The sequence below is a fragment of the Pan paniscus genome, chromosome 12, assembly GCF_029289425.2.
Source record: "Pan paniscus chromosome 12, NHGRI_mPanPan1-v2.0_pri, whole genome shotgun sequence".
NCBI lineage: Eukaryota > Metazoa > Chordata > Mammalia > Primates > Hominidae > Pan > Pan paniscus.
In genome coordinates this window covers 30,587,335-30,614,991 of record NC_073261.2, presented here as the reverse complement: position 1 = coordinate 30,614,991, position 27,657 = coordinate 30,587,335, and the positions used below count along the sequence as shown (strand labels likewise).

Sequence of the window (27,657 nt, the reverse complement as noted above, 5' to 3'; positions counted from 1 at the left end):
CTATCTTCACCCAGTTGTTGCCAAGTGTTGGGGAGAGATTTCTTTCGTGCTGCTTTCACTTATCATTTCTAAGCATTTCACTATTCAGGCTCTGAACATTTCCCTGGTTCATCCTCATTTCCTCTTCCATTGTTTATGAACAGTTATACCAGGGTGGTCTGGGACAACAGCCATATTAGTTGCCAAAGCCCTATACTTACCACAAAATATAGTATTTTTCCTCCACCTGTCATTTTCAAGCTGCTCTAAGTCCTGCAGTGTTGGTCCGAAAGAACTCTGGCACCCTGGACTATTCTAGAAAGCATTCACATCTACTTTTAACACAGACAACACAACTAGAAGCCACAGAGGCTGCACATGTCACACAGCTAAGTCCCTAGGATGTAAGGTAGAGATTTCAGAAAATCTCTGAAGGAATGACACTAGCCACTTCCACTGTGAAAGAGACAAGGAGCTAGTGAGGAGGAATTTCACACTTGAAAACAATTACTGCTAGAAGATTAGGTAAGATAAGTTGAATTTTTAAAATAAAAAACAAGTTTGCTTTTAATCATAATTCTATATTACCCTTTCCCTGAATTTTAATTTCTAAGTTGCCATCACCAAAAATTTATTATTTCCAGAAATAAACTTGAACTGTTTTAAAAAACATGGATATTGGGCCAGAAAGTGTTTACAGGCAAGAAAAAAAGCAGCCTTGTGTAGCTAAAAACTCTTCTTTAAACGCAGAGCTGCCTAAACTATAACACCAGAGAAGACACAGTCGTTTTAAAAATGATTCAAAAAATTCAAAATCCAGACTGCTGTATTCCAAAATTCAGACTGCAGCAAGCTGTACTAAAAGTAATACCCCTCTCAATACACTATAAAACCCTATTATTTTAAATAGTCTTGGAAACTGTAACAAACTGAGATTTCATGCTAAGCATTAATTCCCACCAAAATGAAGCTTATTCAAAATTACCATCATAAACTCACCTGCAAAGGCTCACTGTGAGGATTGTGGATGTTTATTATAGGTGAGAAACTGCTATTCACAGGGACTCTGGCCCCAAGGAATGGCCTCAATCGATATGGATTTGGAACTCCAACACCAAATACCTGTTTCAGTGGAGGAAAAAAATGCAATTTTAGTTGCTTTTATAATTAATATTTTTAGTTATAACTGACTGATCTAGGGAGACTGGCAAATCTAATTTATGTATAAAAAATTAACAATCCCTTTATTTAAAAAAAAACCCCACAAATGTTGTTTCTGTACATGATTTGGCTACATATTTGATTGACTATGTATGTGAATTTAGAATGATTTCTTTAATATATTAGAAACTGAATAACAGTCCTTCAAGAAGCCATGCAATAGACAAAAGAAGAAAATAGGGAGTCAAAAGATTTCCTGACCCCAACCATCAGAAGATGGATCTACGGCCCAGATAACCTCTCAAATACCAAGCCCAGCCCCAGGTCATTCCCACATGGGATGGCCCTAGGTTGACTAAGCAGGGTAAACCAGTAATTCAAATGATATTATTAATATATTGCTATTTATTAAGTGTCTATGAGGTGCTAGGCACATATACAATAGTGAACAATTCAACAGTAAAAAAACAGATAATGTGCTGGGTCTCATGAAACTTACATCGTAGTATTGGAGACAGACTGGATACCAATAAAAAGATTTAAAAAAAAAAATCCCTCTGCCAGAGAGTGAGTAACAGACAGTGTTGGGGGAGAGTGGAGGGCATTCAGACAGCTAACGTGTAATCCAGTGAGAGCGGCCTGGAAGACAGCAGTGGTAGTGAGGAGGAGGGAAGTAAACAGACTGGAGATATATTTGGTGAAAGACTAGATGTGAAGAGGTAAAGAAAGAAGACAGCTGGCCATTGGGGTCACCTTGAGAACAACCTGATCATGACCCTCAATAGTCCAGATTGGCTGCCATCACCTAGGTCTGTTGTGGGATGCCATCGTGGGGCAATGACCTTCATTTTTATGATAGTCTTTTCATTTACTCAACAAGTACATGCTAAATGGGTAAGATCTGTCTAGCACTTCAAAATTACTGAACCAACCATCAACAGTGTACTGAATGCCTACTAAGCAACCGCTAAAGATTTACTCACCATACATAAGCAGAAGACACAGTCCTTACTGAAAGGGAACACTGACTCTGACTGGCCCTTATTTTATATGATATGTCAGAGTTAATGGGTACTGGGGAGGAAATGTTTAAAAAAAAAAAAAAAGCACAGGAACTGTAAAGTAATGTGTCAGAGCTAACACTCAAGTTCCACTGGCAGCACAGCACAGTGGTAAAGATTATGGTCTTTATACTTACAAAGACATGAGTTTGAGTCCCCCTCAACAACTTACTAATAGCATGACTTGGGCAAATTATTTAACCTTTTAAAACTTCAAGAATAACTGTACCTATAACATAGGTAGAAGGGCATGTATAGTACACTGCTGGACAAATATGAGCAATTATTGTTAAGAATCTTTGTTTTTCTTCATTTAGAGATGTGGTCTTGATCTGTCACCCAAGGTGGAGTACAGTGGTGTAATCATAGTTCACTGTGGCCTTGAACTCTTGGGCTCAAGTGATCCTCCCACTTCAGCCTCCCGAGTAGCTGAGACTACAAGTGCTCACCACTGTGCCCAGTTAATTTATAAAAATGTTTTTTGTAGAGATGAGGTCTTGCTTTGTTGCCCAGGCTGGTCTCGAACTCCTGGCTTCAAGTGATCCTCCCACCTTGGCCTCCCAAAGTGCTGGGATTACAGGTGTGAGCTACCATAACCAGCCTTAGTCCTGACATATAAAAATCTTGATTCACAAACAGAATGGCTGATATACAAAAAGATTTACTATATTACTCCTATATACATTAACTTTCTTTAATGACCTAAACCAAAATTCTATGTAAAAATAAGTTTATCAAAAAATACCTACACTAAAGGAAAGTAGACATGAATGTTTTAATCTTGACACTATTATCAAGTATGCTTCATAAGTGTGTAAAAGTAAAAATTAAACAAAATTTTATAAGTCAGTATGAAAATATTTTTTCACTATTCTTTTGTCAATCTTAAATTAACACTTTAGCTGTTGCTTTAAAATCACCTGTTCAGTCTGATTCGAATAGAGATATTGAATAGAGATATTCACTGTAAGTATAAAAATGCTCTAAGTCTAAACTCCTACATTTTCTATTATCCTTTGAGTTCCTGAGTTCTTAAAAGGCTGTCATATGATAAGGCAGAGGTAATGATTATATTTTATAAAATAAGTTTTAATTCTGGTTCTTACCTGGTAAGTAAATACCCCATGATTAGATGTATTAATAAATAAAGTATTTTCTACATTTCCTACTACTCTTGCAAGAAAAACTACATCAAATGATGTATTTCCTCCTGGAAGAATTTTCTGAAACAGAAAATAAAGTTAAATTTGTAACAAGAAAAAAAATTATACAGCTCAAGTTCCTTAAACAAGTATCTTAGAATCATTTCCATAAACTAGTTTTTCCTTTAAAAGTTTAAGCTTTAAGTTAGCAATGGAAAATAATTAAAAAGATGTCTTCCATATTGAATGTCTACAGTCACATATCTTTGTCAATTACCAGCCACAGCCTTGTACAACAGATGGTTTCCTGGATTCTGTTCATTTAACAATCACTAGGCTGGCATGAAGTACCTAATTACAGGCTGTTCCACGATGAGACAATCAGATAGGAGTTGCACTGAGGCTGAGCTTTTCATATAGATATACTGCTGTACTACTAAGCAGTGACTTGTTTTAGTCCAAAGAATAAGCCCAGGCCTCAACCTTATGAAATCTGCCTTCCATCCACACAAGGAACAAAATGTCCCAGCAACTTAAATAGGAAAGAAGGCAGGGGTGAATGTATGTGCAGGAACTCACTCCTGTTACTTTCTGCAGATTAAGAATGTCACTATAGTTAGTAAAATAAAATGTTATTACCACAAAACAACAGGGCTACTCCCATGTTCAAGAGACTGAAATTGTGGTTCTGCCCTGAAATAAAGCCTTAAAATGCATTTTAATATGTAAAGCCATCAACCTCTCTCATTCTGCCTCTATGGCTAGAACTCTAAAATGCTACCTAAATGATAGCTCAAAATACATGGTAGTAAGACTCTGGCTTCACCTTAGTCTGAAGAAAGCTAGAGAGAGTATGTCTCCTACATTACCACCAACAAAAGAATAACTTAATTATGAATTCATAACTTATTATGAATTATTGTAATTATTCTTTTGTTGCATTATATTACGGTAATGTAGTGCAACAAAAGAATAATTACAATAATTCACAACTTTTCTTGAACCCATCACAGAGTGAGATTATCAACTAGCCTGAAATTGTAGAAAAGACAAGCACCTCCAAGGACAGATAGAATGGGAATACTGGCTCACCCATGGCAGAGAAGGGAAGAAGATGAGGCTATCATACAGGAGTGTCAGCTAGAAATGCAGCTAACATGTTTACACATTGCTAGAGGCTGACTGTGTGAACTTGCACGGGAGCACAAAAGCCCTGGAAGCTGTAGACACTGGTGCTATTCACACCTGAGCCAGAAATTAGCAACAGAAAGATACCCGGCAAACCCTCAAAAAGTCTGAAATTCAACAACATACTTCTAAAATAAGCCACGGGTGAAATGAGTAGTAACAAGAGAAATTATAAAATATTTTGAATTGATTGGAAATGAAAGCACAATATTAAAACCTGTAGGCTGCAGGTAAAGCAATACTTGGAAGAAAATTTATAGCATTACATGCTTATTTTGAACAGAAATGTTTCACATCAATAATCTACATTTCTGTTTTGAGACACTAGAAAAAGAATAAATTAAACCCAGAGTAAGCAAAAGGAAGGAAAATAAAGAGTAAAAATTAATGAAATAGAAAACAGAAAGTAGCAAAAAAAAAAAAAAAAAAAAAATCAATAAAACCGAAGCTGGTGCCTCAAAAAGTCCATAAAATGGATAAAACTCTACAGAGAGTGACTGTGATAAAAAGGGAGAAGTCAAAAATATAAGGAACTAAAATGTGGACATCATTGCATACACTTTACACACAAAAAGAATGATAAAGGAGTATTACAAGCAACTCCATGCCCACAAATTTAACAGCTAGGAGAAATGGACACATTCTTTGACAGTCGGCTAGATCTGACACAATCTGCCAAAGCTCACTCAAACTGAAATAGTCGTGCACACAGTTAAAATTTAATTTGTGGTTTAAAATCTTCCCATAAAGAAAAGCCCGAGCTTAAATAATTTCACTCGTGGAAAAGAATTCTCTACCAACCATTTAAGAAAGAAATAATACCTACGTTACATAAACTTTCTGACATACAGGAGAGAACATTCCTAATTCAGCATTACCCTGAATCAGGACCACATAAAGACTTGAAAAGTATAAGCCAATATCCTTCGTAAACATAGAAACACAACTTTCTACAAAGTACGGCAAACTGAATCGAGGCAAGATATAAAACGGGCAACACATCATGACCAAGTAGTTTTTAACCTAGAAATGCAATTCTAGTTCAACATTCAAAAATCAAATCAATGTAATTTACTTAACGGACTAAAGAAAAAGCACAAGATCATCTCAACAGCAGCATATAATTTGACAAAACTGAATATCAAGTCATGATTTAAAATCTCAGTAAACTAAGTCAATAGAAGAGAACTCCCTCAATATTATAAAGAACACCTACAAAAACCCTAAAGAAGCTTGTCCATCCTGCAGCCCATGGGCTGCATGCAGCCCAGGATAGCTTGAATTGGGCCCAACACAAATTTGTAAACTTTCTTAAAACATTAAGTTTTTTGGTGCCTTTTTATTTTAAAGCTATCATTAGTGTATTTTATGTGTGGCCCAAGACAATTCTTCTTCTTCCAATGTGCCCCAGGGAAGCAAAGATTGGACACTCCTGCCCTAGGAGCTACCACAGCATTTAATGGTGAATGATTGAATGCTTTTCCTCCAAAATTTAAAACAAGGCAAGGATGCCCTCTCTTATGACAGCTATCTAACACTGTATTGGACGTGCAAAGAGGGCCGGCGCGGTGGCTCACGCCTGTAATCCCAGCAATTTGGGAGGCCGAGGTGGGCGGATCACAAGGTCAACAGATTGAGACCATCCTGGCCAACATGGTGAAACCCCACCTCTACTAAAAACACAAAAATTAGTTGGGTGTGGTGGCGCGTGCCTGTAGTCCCAGCTACTCGGAGGGGGGCCGAGGCAGGAGAGTCGCTTGAACCCGGGAGACAGAGGTTGCAGTGAGCAGAGATTGCGCCACTGCACTCCAGCCTGGTGACAGAGTGAGATTCGGTCTCAAAAATAAAGTGCAAAGAAGCGCGAAAAAGAGATAAAAGGCACTACACATTAGTACAGAAGAAAAATCTGTTTTTATTCAGATAACATGGCTTTCTACACAGAAAAATCCCTAAAAATATCTATAAAAATCCTCCTAAAAGAGTTTAACAAAGTCATGGGAATCAAGGTCAACATATAATGATCAATTGTATCTCCATATACTAGCAATGAACAAGTGGAATTCTAATTTTTAAAAACGTACTATTTAGGATAACACACACACAAAGAAATACTGAGGTATAAATCTAATAACATACAAGTTCTGTAAGCTGAAAACTATAAAACACTACTGAAAGTAACTGAAGAAGACAAATTAATGAAAATATTGTGTTGATGGGTTAGAAGACTCAATATTAGATGTTAGTTCTCCAGAAATGGATTTATATATCTAATGCAAGTGGAACCAAAATTCAGTCTAAGGAGAAGTAACAACTAAATGCAATATGAAATAGGATCCTAAAACAGAAAAAGCAGTACACTGATAGAAAAACTGATGAAATTCATATAAGTTCTTTAGTTAATGGTATCGTACTAATGCTAGTTTCCTGGTTTGAAAATTGTACTATGATTATATAAGATGTTAACATGAGAAGAATGTTAGAGTGAGGAATATATGGAGAGTATTACTTTTCTGTACATCTTTAAAGTTAATTCAAAAGAACATTATAAAAAAAACTCAGCAGTATTTTTTTTAAAGAAACTGACACGCTGATTCTAAAATTTAGATGATAAAGAAAGGAAATAAGGAAAGCCAAAGCAATTCTGAAAGAGAAAATCAAAATTGGAGGATTCATAGTATCTAATTCTAAGAATTAATATAAAGCCACAGTTATCAAAACAGTATGGGCTGGTGAAAGGACAGGTATTTCAGAGTCTATTAGATACGTATTAGAACATAGTGAAGAGTCCAAAACCAGACTCACACATACAAGGTCAACTGACTTTCAACAAAAGTACAGTGGGATTTCAATGAAAAAGAATAGTTGTTTTCAACCAACAGTCCAGGAACCAATGAATATCCACACGCAAAACAAAACAATCCTCAATCCATATCTTATACCATAAACAAACAGTAGCTAAAAATGGACTGTAGATCTAAATATAAAATCTAAAACTATTATGGTTGTCCCTCAGTATCTGTGGGATTGGCTCCAGGACTTCATGCAGATACCAACATCTGTGGTTGCTGAAGTCTCTGCTAAAAAACAATGTAGCATTTGCATATAACCTATGCCTATCCTCCTGGCTATGCACGTATCTCCTGGGGATACTTTAAATAATCTCTACATTACTTGTAATACTTAATACAATGTAAATGCTATGTAAGTAGTTTATACTGTATTATTTGTTTGAACATGTACAGACAAGAAAAGTCTTGTTCAGTACAGAAGCACTATTTTTTTTTTTTCTCAAATAGTTTTGACCTGCAGTTGACTGAATCCATGGATGAGAAGCTCATGGATACACAGGGCCAGCTGTACTTCTAGGAAAAAAAAAGGAGAAAATCTTTGTGACTTTGGATTAGGCAAAGATTTCCTAGCTACAACTCCCAAAGCATGATCCATAAAAGAACAATTTGATAAACTGGACACCATGAAAATTATAAACTTCTGCTCTTTCAAATATTATATAAAAAGAATGAAAAGGTATGACACAAACTGGAAGAAAAGACTTGCAAATCACATATCTCAAGAAAGACTTGTATCCTGAACACATAAGGAACTCTCACGAACTCAATGAGAAAACAAACAACTCAACTTAAAAAATAGGCAAAGAACTGAACAGACACTTCACCAAAGAAAACATATGGGTGGCAAATAAAAAGATGCTCAAAATCAATTTTCACTGGAGAATGCAAATTAAAATAAAAATGGCCTAACACTGTACACCTAGCTGAGTGACTCGCATCACAAAAAACCCAAACCTCACAATACAGAGTGCTAATAAGGATGTGGAGCAACCAAAACTCTCATGTTTCTCATGGGAATACAAACTGGAACAGTTGTTATAAAAAACTGTTAAAATCTGTAGGTAAATATTTACAGTGAGTTTATTTATAATAACTCCAAACTGGAAACACCCCAAAAGTCTTCAACTAGTGAATGAATAAACCACACAGTGACACCGCCAGCCAATGAAATACTATTCCATAATAATAAAGTGGTACAAAGAACTGATACAGCCTACTACACCAACCAATATGAAATGCATTATGCTAAAAGAAAGAAGCCAGACTAAAAATGCTATATGCTACATGGTTCCATTAATACAGTCTTCTGGAATAGGCTACACTCAGTGGTTTGAGTTGACCAAATTGTTGATTATATGACCTTATGGGTTTGTCAAAACTCAGAACTATACACTAAAAGGGTGAATTTCACTGCAAGTATACTGTAATTTAAAAACAAATACATATAAAATATATATTAAATATATCAGTGTGTGTATGTATATATGTGTGTGTGTCTGTGTGTGTATATCTCTCTCTCTTTTTTTTTTTTTTTTTTACTGTTTTGGGTGAATCCACAAGGGTTGCGGATTCACTCAAGCATATTTTAGCCTGGACCTTTTTTTATAAGGGTCTCAGTGTTCATGTTCCCCTGGGGCAAGAACAAATAATTGAATGTTCAGGTTTAACTCTTGGTGGGCAAGATTAAAGCCAAATTAACTTTAAAACAACAAAATCTTGAAACGAAGTAGATAATATCACTGAGTTCAGGCAGTCCACCCACACTTTTTATTGTTGTGAATTTAATTCTACAGAATCATATGACTGGTCACCCTTTTATCACTTTCCTAACTCCCTCTGACAATATAAGGATTCACAGAACTGACACTGAGAGACATAGAGAGGACTCTCCGGCAGTATGAAGAAAACAAAACAAAACAAAACATGACAATATCATTTTCCCATCTAAGATGCCAGTGCTTGTAATACAGATGTTTTATACCATACCAAGAATGAGAAAAAGAAAAAAAAGAGAATGTTCAAAAATGCAGACCTAACAGATCTTCAGATAAAACAAGGAGTGAGGATGACAAGTACAAACCTGACCCACAGAAAGGGGCAGTGAAGAAAACTTATGTGAGTCATTCTGGGCACCGCAGGAAGGGAGAAAAACTAACTTACTCTTAGAATTTGCGCTATATATCAGTACTCATAGAGGTGTGTGGTCTGAATACATACCAGTGGTCTAAAAAAGCCTCAAGCAGACAATTTAATGTTTCCTTGGTAGTGTTGAGACCACCAGTGCCATCCTCTCTGGAAAAACACACCCTTAATCCAGGCTGACCATGACTGTAAGGTGCCCTTGACTGTAACATGGGTCTCAATTTCTGATATAAAAGATGTGAAAAAAACATTTACCTATGTAACGAACCTGCACATCCTGCACATGTATCCCTGGACTTAAAATAAAAGTTGAAAGAAAAAAAACAGTAGCAAAATTAGTACAATAAATAATGTGTATCCACCTAAAAAAAATCTAAAATGTTCTCTAAAACAAGGTGAAAGTTTTAGAATGATGGTATTCCTACCCAAGAACAGTTCTAGTGTCAATGAAGAGATTCATAAGGCCTATGTTTATTACTGAAAATGTATCCAGAGGAAAACTGGTTTCCTTTAAAGTTTTTATGAGAACTTAATTTGATTTAAAAATGTCTATATCCAAACAATACCCTTTTAAGGCCCATCTAAAATCCAAAGAGTTAGAAAAATCACCATGGAATGTTTAATTTTTAGTGCAGTTTTCTGCCACTATCAGAACTGGACATCTAGTATGTAGATGATGGATAGGAGATCTGAGTTTCTAGTAATACCACTAAGAAACCGTAATTTTCCCAAGTCAGCACTGTACCATAGCTCAGTCCCTGGGCTTTTTCCTTCCTTGGTGATCTCATCCAGATCCATGGCTTCAGATCTACACTAGTGACTCCTAAATTTCTATTTCTAGTCGAGTTCTCATATACCAAACTCGAATACTAACTGCCTACTTGCCACCTCCTCTTGGATATCTAGGAGATACCTGAAATCTAACATGTCCAAATTGAACTACTGATTGTACCTCTGAAACCTGTTCTACCCTCTGCCTTCTTCAATTCAGCTGACTCCAACTCTGTCCTTCTAGTTGCTCAGGACAAAATTCTAGAGTCAATTTTGACTCTTCTCTTTCTCTCAAACCCCACATCAGGAAATCCTGTTGGGTGTATCTTCAAAACATACAGCATATCTCATTTTATTGTGCTTTGCTTTACTGCACTTCGCAGGTACTGCAGTTTTTTGTTTGACAAATTAAAGGTTTGTAGCAACCACGCATCAAGCAAGTCTATCAGTGCCATTTTTCCAACACCATGTACTCACTTTGTATCTCTGTGTCACATTTTGGCAATCTTGCAATATTTCCAAATTTTTCATTATTATTATATCTGCATGGTGATCTGTGATCTTTGATGTTGCTACTGAAATTGTTTTAGGGCACCACAAATTATGCCCACATAAGATGGCAAGCTTAAATCGAAAAATGTTATGTGTGTTCTCATTGCTCCACCAACCGCTGTTCTCCCAACTCCCTTCCTCTCCTCAAGCTTCCCTATTCCTAAGATACAATAATATTACAATTAGGCCAATTAGTAGCCCTACAATGGCCTGTAAGTGTTGGAGTAAAAGGAATAGTTGCACATCTCTCACTTTAAACCAAAATCTGGAAATAAGGTTAGTGAGGAAGACATGCTCAAAGCCAAGAGAGGCTCAAAGCTAGGCCTTTAGTGCCAAACAGCCAAGCTGTGAATGCAAAGGAAAAGTTGTTGAAGGAAGTTAAAAATGCTATTCCAGTGAACACACATGTGGTAAAGAAGGAAAACAGCCTTATTGCTGATAGGGATAAAGCTTTAGTGGTCTGGATGGAAGAGCTAAGCAGCCACGGCATTCTCTTTTTTTTTTGAGATGGAGTTTCGCTTGATGCCCAGGCTGGAGTGCAATGGCGTGGTCTTGGCTCACGGCAATCTCTGCCTTCCAGGTTCAAGCGATTCTTGTGCCTCAGCCTCCTGAGTAACTGAGATTATAGGTGCACACCACCACACCCAATTTTTGTATTTTTAGTAGAGACGGGGTTTCACCACGTTGGCCAGGTTGGTTTCGAACTCCTGACCTTAGGTGATCCACCTGCCTCAGCCTCCCAAAGTGCTGGGACTACAGGCGTGAGCCACCACGCCTGGCCTTGCCATACCATTCTCTTAAGCCAAAGTCTAATCCAGAGCAAGGCCCTGACTCTCTTTAATTCTGTGAAGGCTGAGAGAGCGGAGGAAGCTGCAGAATAGCTGAAAGCTAAAAGGGATCGATTCATGAGGTTTAAGAAAAGAAGCCAGCTCCATCACATGAAAGTGCAAGGTGAAGCATTAAATGCTGATGTACAAGTTGCAGCAAGTTATCCAGAAGATCTAGCTAAGATCATTGATGAACGTGGCCACACTAAACAACAAATTTTCCATGTAGATCAAGCAGCCTTCTGTTGGAAGATACCATCTAAAGAGAAGTCAGTGCCTGGCTTCAAAGCTTCAAAGGACAGGCTGACTCTCTCTTATTAGGGACTAACACAGCTGGTGACTTTAAGTTGAAGCCAGTGCTCATCTGCCATTCTGAAAATTCTAGAGACCTTAAGAACTGTGCTAAATCTATTCTACCTGTGCTCTATAAATGGACAAGGCCTAGATAACAGCACATCTATTTATAACATGGTTTACTGAATATTTAAAATCCACTGTTGAGACCTAATGCTCAGAAAAAAGATTTCTTTCCAAATATTACTGCTCAGTGACAAGGCAACTGGTCACCCAGGAGCTCTGATGAAAATGTACAAGAAGATGCACGTTGTTTTCATGACTGCTAACACAACATCCATTCTTCAGCCAAGGATCAAGGAGTAATTTCAAGTTGCAAGTCTTGTTATTGAAGAAATACATTGCTTAAGGCTATAGCTGCCACAAAGGGTGATTCCTCTGATGGATCTGGGCAAAGTCCATTGAAAACCTCCTGGAAATGAGTCACCATTCTAAATGCCATTAAGAACATTTGCAGCCGGGCACAGTGGCTCAAGTCTGTAATCCCAGCACTTTGGGAGGCTGAGGCGGGTGGATCACCTTAAGTCAGGAGTTCGAGACCAGCCTCACCAACATGGTGAAACCCCATCTCTACTAAAAAAAAAAAAAAAAAAATGTAGCTGGCAGTGGTGGGACGGGCCTGTAATCCCAGCTATTCAGGAGGCTGAGGCAGGAGAATTGCTTGAACCTGGGAGGCGGAGGTTGCAGTGAGCCAAGATTGTGCCAGTGCACTCCAGCCTGGGTGACAGAGTGAGACTCCGTCTTGGGGAAAAAAAAAAAAAAAGAACATTTGTGATTCATGGGAGAAGGTTAAAATGTCAACAATAGGAGGCTGGAAGAAGTTAATCCCAACCCTTATGGATGACTTTGAAGGAAGGGTTCAAGACTTCAGTGGAGAAGTCATTGTAGATGTGGTAGAAACAGCAAGAGAAAAGAATTAGAAGTGGCATCTGCAGATGTGAATGAATTTGTGCAATCCCATGATAAAACTTGAACGGAAGAGGAGTTGTTTCTTAGGGATGAGCAAAAAAAGTGGTTTCGTGAGATGAAATCTACTCCTAGTGAAGATGCTGTGAATATGCTGACAATGACAGCAAAGAACTTAGAATACTACATAAACTTAGAGGCAGGGTTTGAATGGATTGACTCCAATTTTGAAAGAATTTCTGCTGTGGGTAAAGTGCTATTAAACAGCATTGCACGCTACAGAGAAATCTTTTGTGAAAAGAAGAATCAATGAATGTTGCAAACTTTACTGCTGTCTTATTTTAAGCAACTGTCATGGCCATCCCAACCTTCAGCAACCACTACCCTGATCAGTCAGTGGCTGTCAACATTGAGGCAAGGCCCTCCACCAGCAAAAAGATGACGACTTGCAGAAGGCTGACATGATCATTAGCAGTTTTTAGCAATAAAGTATTTTTGAAATTAAGGTATGTACATTTTTTAGACACAATGCTACTGCACTTAATAGGCCACAGTATAGTATAAACATAACTTTTATATATATGGGGAAACAAAAAAATTCTGTGACTGGCTTACTGCAGTGGTCTGGAACGGAACCCATAATATCTCCAAGGTATCCCTGTATCCCAAGTCCAACTCCTTTCTTCACCTCTTCCACGTACCACTCTGGTCAGAGTAATCATCTAATCATCTTCTTACCCTGGAGTATGACAACAGCCAATGTGACTGGTGTCCCTTGTCCTATTTTTGATGAACAATGATCCTATTAAAACCTAAAGCTACAATTTCATTCCTCTGTTCAAAACCCTTTGATGGCTTTCCACATCATTCAGGAAAAAGAGTCAAGTCAAACCATAGTTTGTAAGACCCTTCATAGTCTGCCCCCTTACTTCTCCTCTCACCCATGCTCACTCTGGTCTGGCTGTCTTTGCACAACAGGCCTGCTTTCAACAATGGAGACTTTACACTGCTTGGTCCTTCCAGCTAGAATGCTCTTCTTCCATATATTTCACTTTCCTCCAAACAGTCCTACCTCACGCCCTTCAAGTCTTTGTTCAAATGTCACCTTCTGAATAAAGCCTACCCTGACCACCCTATTTAAAATGGCACCGCCTTCCCTGTGCACACCTAAGTCTCTGATCTTATACTTTTCTTCTGACCTTGTAACATCTTCTAAGATCTTATAAAATTTACTTATTTATCATGCTTGCCTTCCCTCTGCTGCTGACTTCACCCAAACTCCCCAGAGTATGTATGATAAGCATCTCTGTTTTCACTGGTAAAAACAAAAGTGCCTGGCACTTTAAGTAGACACTTCATAAATATTTGTTAAATTAATTCCTTCTTTCCACATAGGTGGGGTGGCAAAACTATTTTTAATTTACATTTTCTTGTATGTTTTAAACTGCAAAAGTAACAAGTGCTTATTTTACTTAGTGATACAGTGCAAAGATGACTGAATAAAAAGCTAATACCCTCAAACTTCCTCCATTCTCACCATTATTAGGTTATCCAGTCAACCTGGCAAATCTGTGCTTTATTCCGGCTCTTATTAATATACCCAAATAAATATAAAAATGGCATTATAGGCCAGGCACGGTGGCTCACGCCTGTCATCCCGGCACTTTGGGAGGCTGAGGCAGGCAGATTGCTTGAGGCTAGGAGTTTGAGACCAGCCTGGCCAACATGGCAAAACTCCATCTCTACCAAAAAATACAAAAATTAGCTGGGTGTGGTAGCAGGCGCTTGTAGTCCCAGCTACTGGGGAAGCTGAGGCACAAGAATTGCTTGAACCAGGAGGCAGAGGTTGCAGTGAGCTGAGATCATGCCACTGCACTCCAGCCTGGGTGACAGAGAGAGACCCTGTCTCAAAAAAAAAAAAAAAAAAAGGCATTATATTCTACTCTACAATATGCTTTTCTTACATATTAGCATGTCATGTATATTATTCCAGATCAATAGACAGAGACCTATTTCATTCTATTATCTGCATAAAATTCCATACTATTGCTACATCGCATTTTGTTAAATTCCCAAAAACATGCATGGAATCAATAGAATAATGTCCTTCTATATCTAATTAAAATAATCATTAATATTTATTAACACCCTTCAACCCATGAGAAGAGATTGATCATTAAGTATACTGAAATAAGTGAACTATAATATTTTAATTTTAGTCACAGACTGAAACAAAGTTTGTCCTAATCTTCAGTTTGTCTGAAAATTTAATTAATCAAAAGGTTCTAGTCAATAAAGAAAACATTTTTGTTTCCTACTGTGTGTAAGGCACCCCATTTCCACAATTGGACTTGTATAGAATATTATTATAAAATTCTGTATTTTCTGATGCAAAACATATATTGCATATTTTATGGCCTATATATAATATGGCCATGAAAGATGAATGGCCTAAATGCAGTCTATTACATAATTTTGAATTATAATTAGATAATTATATTCAATTAACAGATATAGATAATTACAAAAACTTATATACAGAGAAATAAATTGTCATACAACCATACCCCGCACCTCTCTTAGTATTCCTATTCTTTTTGATTTTCAGGTGGTCTTAAAATCAAAACCTTAACAAGATTACTTGCATGTGTGTGTTAAAATATAATTATGTAAAACTTGGTTTGAACAATAATTTAAAAATAGTCTTTTCTGTATTTCCTACTTTTTGGTTAATGTACAGATAACAGTTAATAACTAAAAACTCTGAGTTATAGACAATGTTTTATTGTCAAAGAAATAAGACCTGACCAGGAATTCCGAGCATGACAAAGGCAATTAGAGTAAACATACAGAAAGATTTTGCTCTCCTCGACATAAGAAACTCTATTCATCTTTCCCCAAGGCTCTTATTGTTGGCATAAAGCTGAAGTGGAGAGGAAATAGGTTATTTCTTCCCCCAAGAGTTCATTCTATCTCTCCCCTCTACTTCTCGAGCTTAAGTCAGTGTCTTATTGTAGGGAAAAAAAGATGCAAAGCAAGAAGAAGAAAAAAGGATAAGAGGAGAGAGTAAAGATTTTGGCTATCTCCTTTGAGCTAAATCTTGACTATTTAAATGTGGATTTTGATAGGTGTAATTATTTTTATTGTTTAATTCCATCATCTGACAGCACAAAACAGATTGGTTAACTTGTTCCTTGATTACCTACACATTTAGTTTATCTTTTAAAAAATTTCCAGAGAAACTATTCTCTTTGCCTAACATTCATATATAGAAATAGTCCCTGGGAGAGTCTAGTTCAGAAATGTCAAGTTAGTAGCCTTTAGCCTAAGTTGTTTGGCCCATACTGTCTTTCTAAAATTGAACTGATTTTCAATGTGTAAAGACTGGCAGATACATGAAACTTCCTATTTCTGACTCTTCTTGGGAATCAGCAGAACTGCACATGGGCTTAGACTCCCAACATGGTAACCACTGGGCTGGAGCCCGGTGGGGGCTGATCTCTTCGAATGGGTCACATGTTCTCTAGGACACCCCCACATCCCACTTGGCTTACTTCCCTCATTTATATTGTTTACCTAACCCAGTTTAAGAATCTGTTTGCAACTCTTGTTCTAGTCTCTGTATTACGGTAGCAATGAAAAAAATAAAAACCCTGGCCTTTAACACAGGTGAAGCTTGGAGTGTTCAGAAACAACAAAATATTGCTTGACTTAGCAAAAAGTTAACAAGTTAGAAATAAAATGTATAGTGCAATTGTGAACTATTTTTTAACTGATTCCATTTTTACTTCACAATTTTGCCCTTTAACCTAACCTGTCTCTGCATACTGACAATGCCTGAAAGCTGGATGGTTTCATTACACGTAAATACATCTCTCTATAGAAGCTATTAGGTACAGGCCACTCACTAAGTGTAATATGATATAAATCACTGGGGATGATAATAGAACACCGACACCTTCACCTTGGCACCTGTCACTCACTGCATGACTGGAACAGGCCTCTCTGGAGCTCGGCCTGTGTATACACAGGTCTCTCACAGCATTAGAATTATATTGTTGGAGGCTATTATTAATAGCACATTTATAAAAAGTGTGGAAATATCTTTTAGATAACAAAGAATAACTCAAGGGAAAGCTATTTTAAGAAATAATTTAGAAAAGGGATATTTCCACAAAGATCCCCCCAAAATTAAACTTTTTATTACCAGAAGTAATATGCTGATTTATCAGTCCCTTGTTTATAAAATACCTTTAAATGAAAAAGTTATGCTTTTTAATTTTACTCTAAAGTAAACAACATATGATGAAACAGGATTTTAGAAAGGAGAAATGTAAACATCAAATAAATGATATAAAAATGTAGCAACCAATATCTTACATGGCTAAAAAGGTTTCTTCTTTGTTACTCAATCACATCCCTTCAAAGGAGTCAGTGAAAATTCTGGGAAGATGAAATTCGGTCCTATTCATTTACTTCCCTCTGATCTTTGTTATTTTGTTAATTATTTTGGAAACCTATATATTAAAGTTTTAGGTATTCTCTCAAATTTAAAATGTACTTAAGATACCATTTTTATTTTTTTGGTCAGAGAAAAAGTTTTTAATAATGAGTTTACATACTTCCTATGAAAATTACAAATAAAATTTTAGAGGATATTTGTGGTAAGGAGAACCTTAAATTGGAGCCCAAGACTTTATACCCTAATCTCTGAGGCTGTGACTAAGATGTAATTAAGGCTCCCAACCAGTTGCCTTTCAGTTAATCAAAAGGGAGACTATCCAGAGAGTCCTGACCCACTGACAGGAGCCCTTTAAAGCAGAGTTTTCTCACTGGAGGCAGAAGAGGATGCCAGAGAGGTACAAAGTGCCAGGGGAAAGATGCACTGTTGCTGGCTTGAAGATGGATGGCCCGTGAGAAGGAACCTGGAGGCCCTGAGGAGCTGAGAGGGGTCACTGACCAAGAGCCAGCAGCGAAACAAGGGTTTCAGTTCTACAACCACAAGGAACCTAATTCTCTCAACAACTTTAATGAGTTTGGAAGTGATTTCCCCTCAGAGCCTCTGGACAAGGACTCAGCCCGGATGACATCTTAATTCAGCCTGATACACTGAACAAACAACCCAGTGTGCTTACGGTTTACAGAACTGTGTGCTAAGTGGCTGTTGCCACAAGTCTCAAGTTTGCGGTAATTTATTATGTAGCAAGAAACAACTAACACAATGCGAAGGAATTACCTATTATTAGGAAGGAAAATAAAATGTACTGAATGTAAGAATGCTACCTTTTTCAGAGTATTTAAGGTTCACTGCTGATTTGTTAAGCTGTTTCATGTTGAGAAAAACAATATGGTTAAGGGTAGAAGTAATCACTCTTAGGAAGTGAAACAAATCTAGGAACAGATTTGAAATATTCAAACCCGATTCTAATCACAGCAAGTTATTAATCAATAAAAATCTAGACATTTCAACTTCAAACTCAGGAAAGATCATGTATAGCAGAGAAACTTACCCTATTTTGAAAAAATGATGCATGAAAATGTGATGTTGTAGCAGATATTGATACTAAAGTAATCGTTTCTTCAGAACTAGGATTATGTAAGTAGACTTTTTCCATTTTTGGCATTCCAACTGGTCTGTAAAACAAAAAGAAAATTATCACAAATATTTCACAGATAATTCTGATTGATGATTTCTAGTTGTTAAAAAATTAATCAAAATTGTTAGACAAATACATAGCTAAATATATTAAAATGCTTTCCGAATTTATATTTAAAATTACACATAAAAATGCATTTAGTCTTTCAATAAATATTTCCTGAGTGTCAATTATGTCACGTACAGAGCCAGGTGCTGGGATACAATGAAGCAAGTTTCATCCCTGAGGCTCAGAACCCAGTGAGGCGGCGGACGGGGCACAAAATGGTCAGTTCCTTTTCTTTCTTTCTGTACCACCACCCGGCCTCCTACCAATTGTGTCCTCTTCTCAAATTCCACGGATACGTGCTCTTCATTTTAGGAGCAGAAACTGAGTAGCAAAGTTGTGTGAGGAAATCTTGTGAGTTAGGGGCTTTTACTATACTCATTTCATAGATGAGAATACTGGGGCACAGAAAAGTTAATTAACTTGTCAAAGGCACACTTGGAACCTGGATGTGAATCTAAGTCTTCTGGGTCTAGTCTGCACTTTAACCGCCAGTACTGAACTGCCTCTTGTCAAACCTAAACACACTCAATGGTCTGAAATCCACAAATCCATTTTAATGACTCCCTTGGCATCCATGCCATGGTTTGCCTTAGAAGTGAAACTTTATTCTATAGTCCACTTACTACTTCTGTAGCTAATCTTACTGGTACAGGCCTCCTAACTTCTATAGCTTCCTTGCTTTTTCTAACTACCTATACACACCCACTAGTTATTAGGTTCCTTCCTAATCTCACATGACCCAACCTAAACAAGTAACCCTGTTTTCAATCCAGACCTTCCACCTGAGCCAGGCTAGTTCCATGGGCAAGTCCCCCACGGCTCTGCTAATCTGCCTGCCCTGTGTTTTTTTCCCTATCCTCCTATACCAATCCAAACCCTCATTTCTAATTCAAATATATACCCTTCTTTCACAAGGTCCTCTCCTCATGCAATCATTTTGGTCCATGGTTTTCGAAATTTTACATTTTGTAATTCACATTTAAAGTATGCATATAAACCTCAAATCCCGAGCAGTTGAAAGCGCAGAGCCAGAACTTCATTTTATATTTCGTTCAACTGTCCACCATGCTTTTGTTCTTCAAGAAGTTCTGTCTCTACCTTTTCTTCAATTTAGTTGCTCACCTCTAATTCAAGACTTGGGAAAGTTGATAAACAGTGAACAGCTGATAATTTTCAATAGTTTAAGAAAATGGAATGCAGGTGGAAGGGCAGGGCATGATGGCCAAATAGAAGGCTCCACCTTCATTGTCCCTTCTCCCCACAGAAATACTAAATTTAACAACTCTCTATGCCAAAAAAATCACCTTCATAAGAACCAAAAATCAGGTGAGCACTCACAGTACTTGGTTTGGTTTTAACTTCATATCACTGAAAGAGGCAATGAAGAGGGTAGGGAAGAAAATCTTGAATCGCTGATGCCACCCTTTCCCACCTACCCCACTCCACCCGGCAGCAGCCAAGTGGCACAGAGAGAGAGTCTGTGCACTTGGCAGAGGGACAGTGCAGCGACTGTGAGACTTTGCCATGAACTCAGTGCTGCCCTGTTACAGCAGAAAGCAAAATCTGGCTGAACTCAGCGGTCGCCTGCCCAAGGAGACAGCATTTAGATGAACTCTAGCAGTCCTAACTTGAGTTCCCACTAGCCTTGCCACCTCAGGCTAAAGTGTTCTGGGGCCCTAAATAAACTTGAAAGGCAGTCTAGGCCACAAGCACCACAATTCCTAAGAGAGTCCTAGTGCCATGCTGGGCTTGGAGCCAGTAGACTTGGGGGGCATGCAACCTACTGAGACATGAGCTGGGGTGCCCAAGGGAGTGCTTGCACCACTCCTCCTCCAACCCCAGGCAGCACAGCTCACAGCTCTGAAAGAGATCCCTTTCTTCTGCTTGACAGAGGAGAGGAGGGGGAAGAGAAACAAGGACTTTGTCTTGCATCTTGGATACCAGCTCAGCCACAGCAGGATAGGGCTGCTGTGGATTGGGGAGGGAGCCCAATTCCCTGAAGGGTGAGTCCCAGACCTGGCAGCATTTACCACAAGCTGACTGAAGAGCCCTTGGGCTTTAAGTGAATACTGGTGGTAGCCTGGCAGTATTCTCCGTGGGCTTGTGGTGGTGGTGGCCATGGGGTAGGGATCTTCTGCCTGTGGAAAGGGGAGGGAAGAGTGGGTAGGACTGCATCAAATGGGTTGAAGGCCAGCTCAGCTGCAGGACAACAGAACACTAGGTAGATTTCTAAGGTGTTTGACTCCAGTCCCTGGTCTGGACACACCTACAGACCCACCTGGGACCTGGGGGAACTCACTGTCCTGAAGAGAAGGACACAAACCTGCCTGGCTTCACTATCCACTGATTTTAGAGTCCTAGGGCCTTGAAGAAACACACCTGGAAGCCAGGGAGTGGTTACAGTGGGCCTTGGGCGAGACTCAGTGCTATGTTGGCTTCAGGTCTGACCCAGTGCAGTTCCAGTGGTGGTGGCCACAGGGATGCTTTGTCATTCCACTCCCAGATCCAGGTGGCTCAGCACAGAGAGAGAGAGAGAGACTGTTTGTTTGGGAGACAGTAAGGAAAGAGAACAGGAATCTTTGCCAGGTAATCCAGAGAATGCTTCCTGATCTTATCCAAGACCACCAGGATGGTACTTCTACAAGTCTGCAAGAACCACAGTGTTGCTGGGCTTGGGGTGCCCCCTAATGCAGATATGGCTTAGATCACTACACCCAAGTCCTTCTGAATATCTGGAAAGCCTCCCCAAGAAGAAGGGGTACAAACAAGCCCAGACTGTGAAGATTACAATAAATACCTAACTCTTCAATGCCCAGACACTGATGAACATCTGCAAGCATTAAGACCAGCCAGGAAAACATGACTTCCTTAAATGAATTAAATAAGGCACCAGGGACCAATCCGAGAGAAAGAGAGATATGTGACCTTCCAGACGGACAATTCAAAATGGCTGTTTTGAGGAAATTCAAAGAAATTCAAGATAACATAGAGAAGGAATTAAGAATTCTATCAGACAAATTTAATACAGACACTGAAATAATTAAAAAGAATCAAGCAGAAATTCTAGAGTTGAAAAATGCAACTGACATACTGAAGACTGCATCAGAGTTTCTTAATAGCAGAATTGATCAAGCAGAAGAAAGAATTAGTGAGCTTGAAGACAGGCTATTTGAAAATACAGTCAGAGGAGAGAAAACAAAAAAGAATTAAAAAGGAGGCACACCTACAGGACCTAAAAAATAGCCTCAAAAGGGGAAATCTAAGAGTTAATGGCCTTAAAGAGGAGGTAGAGAAGGAAATAGGGGTAGAAAGTTTATTTAAAGTGATAATAACAGAACACTTCCCAAATCTGGAGAAAGATATTAATATTGAACTACAAGATGGTTATAGAACACCGAGCAGATTTAACTCAAAGACTACCTCAAGGCATTTAATAATCAAACTTTAAAAAATCAAGGATAAAGAAAGGATCCTAAAATTAACAAGAGAAAAGAAACAAAATTAGGTACAATGGAGCTCCAATACGTCTGGCAGCAAACTTTTCAGTAGAAATCTTACAGGCCAGGAGAGACTGGCATGACATACTTAAAGTGCTGAAGGCAACAACAACAACAAAAAAACCCCACACTTTTACCCTAGAATAGTATATCTGGCAAAAATATCCTTTCCAGCGAAACTATCCTTCAAATATGAAAGAGTAATAAAGACGTTCCCAGACAAACAAAAGCTGAGGGATTTCACTAACATCAGATATATCTTACAAGAAATGCTAATGGGAGTTCTTTCAAACTGAAAGAAAGGGACATTAATTAGCATCTCTCCAGGACGTTGGGGTGGGCACAGATTTCTTGAGTAATACTCCGCAAGCACCAGTAACCAAAGCAAAAATGGACAAATGGGATCATATCAACTTAAAAAGCTTCTGCACAGCAAAGGAATCAACAAAGTTAAGAGACAGCTCACAGAATGGGAGGAAATATTTGCAAACTACCTATTTGACAAGGGATTAATAATAACTAGAATATATGAGGAACTCAAATGACTCTAAAGGAAAAAATCTAATAACCTGGTTAAAACATGGGCAAAGTATCTCAATAGGTATTTCTCAAAAGAAGACATACAAATGACAAAGAGGTATATAAAAAATGCTCAATATGACTATCAGGGAAGTGCAAATCAAAACCACAATGAGATATCTGATTCCAATTAAAATGGCTTTATCCAAAAGGCAACAACAAATACTGGCAAGGATATGGAGAAAAGGGAATGTTGGTGGGAATGTATTAGTACAAACACTACGAAGAACAGTTTGGAGGTTCCTCAAAAAACTAGAAGTAGAGCTACCATACAATCCAGCAATCCCACTCATAAGTATACACCCAAAATAAAGGAAATCAGTATATTGTAGCGTTATCTGTACTCCCATGTTTATTACAGCACTATTCACAATAGCCGAGATTTGGAAGCCACCTAAGTGTTTATTACCAGATGAATGGATAAAAAAAATGTGGTACATATACACAATGGAGTACTATTCAACCATGAAAAATAATGAGATCCTGTCATTTGCAACAACCTGGATGGAGCTAGAGAACATTATGTTAAGTAAAATAAGCCAGACCCAGAAAGACAAACTTTCCATGTTCTCACTTATTTGTGGGGGCTAAAAATTAAAACAATTGAACTCATGGAGATAGAGAGTAGGAGGATGGTTACCAGAGGCTGGGAAGGATAGCAGCGGGGATGGGTAGAAATGGGGATGATTAATACGTAAAAAGAAACTGAAAGTATGGATAAGACCTAGCATTTCCTAGCACAACACAGTGACTACAGTTAAAAAAAAAAATTAACTGTACCTTTTAAATAACTACAATAATATAAATGGATTGTTGGTAACACAAAAGATAAATGATTGAGGTGATGACTATCCCATTTACCTTGATGTGATTTTTATGCATTGCATACCTGTATCAAAATATCTTAGGTAATCCATAAATATATATATCTACTATGTACCCACAAAAATTTAAAATAATTAAAAAAAAAGCAACAAATTAATCAGGGGCTAATTTAGGTTCCTTAAAGATAGTGATTTAGTACATGCTGGCTCTTCCTGCCATCTTCCTTCCCCACAACAATAATGCTGAAAAAATTTAGAAGTTAGAGGGAGGTACCGACTCCAAGAAATAACCAAAAAACAGTGAGAAGCCCTTGGGAGAACTGAAGGCTGCCTTAAAGTGGCAGGCAAGGGAAAGTGAGTGTCAATGGGCAGCCTGAGCTGACAACGAGAGGCTAGGCTATGAGAAGGCTTCCTAACTTTATTATTCTCCACTTTCTTCCCTGTCTGCCTTGAGATAGAGCCAGATCCTTCAACCTAGAATAGAAAAGCTTGCCAGGGTAAGGAGTTGATGAGCAGCTGCCCTTGAAATGCTCTCATCTAACGTCTCTCTCTGGTCCTCCACAGTCCTAGGGCTACTGAACTATGATTTAGGAAGACACCTTTGTCCCACGATGCTTCTGCCTAAGCATTGTCAGTTAAGAGTGGTGACAAATATGGGGCAATCAATAGTTTTTATGTGTATGTGTGGAACTGGGGCTCTCCATTTTGGGGATTATCTCTCCTTTTAAATTCACAAGAAGAGACAAAGACCAGGGCTTGGCCTTCTGCCCTTCTCAATACACATTACCAGACAGTAGCTCATAAGTTCACACACCCAAGTAACATGATATGTTTGGAGTAAATTAATTGGATAACACACACAATGTTGTGATAGATTGTAATGTGGTCTATTGGCATGGTCAAACTTGGAACAGAATGTTGAAGAGAAGTGACAAGAATAGATCTCCTTGTGTTGTTCTTGATGTAGGGGGAATTTTTTCATTCTTTCACCATTAAGTACGATGTCAGCCTTCAGGTTATCATAGATGCTCTTTATTAGGTTGAAGAAAATCCCGTCTATCCTAGTTTGTTAGGCATTATTATCATGAAAGGATGTTATTTTCTCAAATGCTTTTTCTGTGTTTATTGACTTGATTATTGGTTTTCCCTGTATTGATTTTTTCAATGTTAAACAACCCTGCATTCTTGAGATAAATGTCACTTGGTCATGGTGTACACTAGATTCTTTTTATAATCTATTAGCATTTTGTGGAGGATTTTTGCGTCTATATTCAGCAGAAGTATTTGTCTATATTTTCTTGTAGTGTCTTTGTCTGGTTTTGGTATTAGGGTAATACAGATCTAACAGACTAAGTTGGGAATTGTTTCCCTTTCTATTGTTTGGAAGAGTTTGGGAATAATTGGTATTAATTCTTCTTTGATTGTTTCATAGAATCCTTAAGTAAAGCTATGTGGAGCAGGGCTTGCTTCCTGGCAAGTTTTTGTTTTGTTTTGTTTTGAGATGGAGTCTCGCTCTGTCACCCAGGCTGGAATGAAGTGGCACGATCTCGGCTCACTGCAAGCTCCGCCTCCTGGGTTCACGCCATTCTCCTGCCTCAGCCTCCCGAGTAGCTGGGACTACAGGTGCCCACTAACATGCCTGGCTAATTTTTTTTGTATCTTTAGTAGACGTGGGGTTTCACCGTTAGCCAGGATGGTCTCGATCTCCTGACCTCGTGATCCGCCTGCCTCGCCTCCCAAAGTGCAGGGATTACAGGCGTGAGCCACCGTGCCCAGCCACTTTCTGGCAAGTTTTTAAATGACTAATGCAAACATTTCACTTGTTATAAGTCTATTCAGATTTTCTATTTCTCCGTGAGTCAGTCTGTGTATTTTGGGTCTTTCTGGAAATTTGTCCATTTCAACTAAGTTAATGAATTAGCATACAGTTGTTCATAATATTGCCCTGTAATCTTCTTTCTATAAAGTTGACAGTAATGTCACCTCCTACATTCCTGATTTTAGTAATTTGAGTCTTTTCTGTTTATTCCCTGGTCAGTATAGCTAAAGGTTTGACAATTTGATCTTTTCAAAGAACCAACTTTTGGTTTTGTTGATTTTGTTATGTTTTTCTATTCTGTATTTTATTTATTTCCTCTAGTTTTTATTATTTCTGTTTGCTTTAGTTGGCTCTTTTGCTAGTTTTTTTAGGGAGAAGGTTAAGTTTCTGATTTGAGATATTTTGGTGTGTATATGTTTCCTTCCCAGCAATGTTTTTGCTGCATCCCGTAAGTTTTGATATGTTTTGTTTTTGTTCATCTCGAAGTATTTTCTAATTTCCCTTTTGATTTATTCGATTCACTGATTATTAAGGAGTATGTTTATTATCCCAAGACTTTTTTGATTTCCAATTTATTTCAGTAGAAAATTAAGACAGAGAACATACTTTGTACAGGATGAGTATCCCTCTTACCTGAAATGCTTGGAACCATAAGTGTTTTGAATTTCAGATTTTTTCAGATTTTGAAATATCTGCATTACACTTATCAGTTAAGCAACCCTAATCTGAGAATCTGAAATTCTTCAATAAGCATTTCCTTTGAGCATCATGTTGGCACACAAAAAATTTCAGATTTTGGAGCATTTTGGATTTTCAGATTAGGAATGTTCAGCCTGTATTGTTTAAATCCATTTAAAATTACTAGTGTTTGTATTATGGATTAGCATATGGTCTATCTTGGAGAACATTCTACATATGCCTGAGCTGAATAAGTATTCTGTTGTTGAGCATGGTGTTCTACAGATGTCTACAAGTCAAGTTGGTTTATACTTTTTCCAAGTCTTCTATATCTTTATCTTCTGCCTAGATGGTATAGCCATTATTGAAAATGGGGATACTGAAGACTGTTATTATTACTGTTGCATTGTGTATTTCTCCCTTCAGTTCTGGCAGTTTTGCTTCATATATTTTGGGTGAGTCTGTTATTAGTTATATATATATATATGTTTATAATTGTTATATCTCCCTGGATTGACCCTTTTGTAATCATAAAATGTCCATCTTTATTTGTAATAACTTTTTGGTTTTAAAGTCTGTGTTGTCTGATCTGCTTTTCCCCTAGTGATGCCCTGCTGTACAAGTAGTGGTCATTGGGGAAGGGGTGGTAGACCCTGGTCTTCTCAGCTTGCTCTTCCTAGTGTGGAACTTATCCTACTAGTGAGGTGAGCAAGATTGGGTTCCCCAGGTTTCAGGCCTGCTGCATCTGGGATACAGCATCTGTCCTAGAGTGGGGTGGGTGAAGAGAGACCCAGTCCTTTCTGAAATGTGCCTGAAATAGAACTTCTGCAACATAAAGTTGGAGATGATGAGAAATGCTAGTAGCCCTCCCTTCTCAGGGTGAAACTGCAGTCCCAGAGTATAAACTGGGGTTAGAGGGAGCTTCTATAACAAGGAGCTGGGGCTTGAGGGGTATGTGGTGGGGAGCATAATAGAATAGGTTGTAGCCCAAATGCCAGAGACTGCCACTGTTCTTATAAAGATTTACAACATTTTTTTGAATGAATAATTTCCTGCAACTTTAATAACTTTTTAAAAAATAATTCTCATCAGTTAAAGTACTGTTTGTTGAGGTGGTCCATTGAGCTCCTTACTCCATTCTTAAAATCCCATGCCCTAAGGGTATATTTGCTTCAAGTATTCGGAAGCTCCATTGTTAGATGCATGCATATTTCGAGTTGTTATTTTTGTGTGTCTAAATTAACCCCTCTATATTTATGTAATATCCCCCTTTATTCCCAGTAATAGTGCTTGTTCTGAAGTTTACTTTGTCCAAATTAACACAGCCCTTTCACGGTTCTTTTGGTTAGTGTTTACATTGTAATATCTTTTCCATCCTTTTATTTTTAACTTGTCTATGTCTATCTATCTATCTATATATAAAATATTGTCTAGTCTTTATATATATATACACACACACATATATGTAGGTTTTTTGCTAGTTGTGTCTCGCTTTTTTATTCAATCTGACAATCTTGGTCTCTTAATTGATGTGTTTAGATTATGTATATTTAATGCAATTATTGATAGAGTTAAAGTCTATCATCACGCTAGTTACTTTATTTTTTTTACTAACTAGGAAAG

General features: G+C 37.9%; 1 protein-coding gene across 4 annotated transcripts in view; it reads right to left on the bottom strand.

The window, feature by feature from the left end:
- The window catches only part of TMEM131 (transmembrane protein 131), a 243,309-nt gene that overhangs the window by 84,336 nt on the left and 131,316 nt on the right, over positions 1 to 27,657 (bottom strand). For all 4 annotated transcript variants that reach the window (XM_034953708.3, XM_034953707.3, XM_034953709.4 and 1 more), the window contains 3 exons: positions 18,443 to 18,566; positions 3,308 to 3,424; positions 979 to 1,101 (listed from right to left, as the gene is read on the bottom strand). In XM_034953708.3, the coding sequence (XP_034809599.1) occupies positions 979 to 1,101; positions 3,308 to 3,424; positions 18,443 to 18,566 (364 nt within the window). The remainder of the gene's footprint in view (positions 1 to 978; positions 1,102 to 3,307; positions 3,425 to 18,442; positions 18,567 to 27,657) is intronic.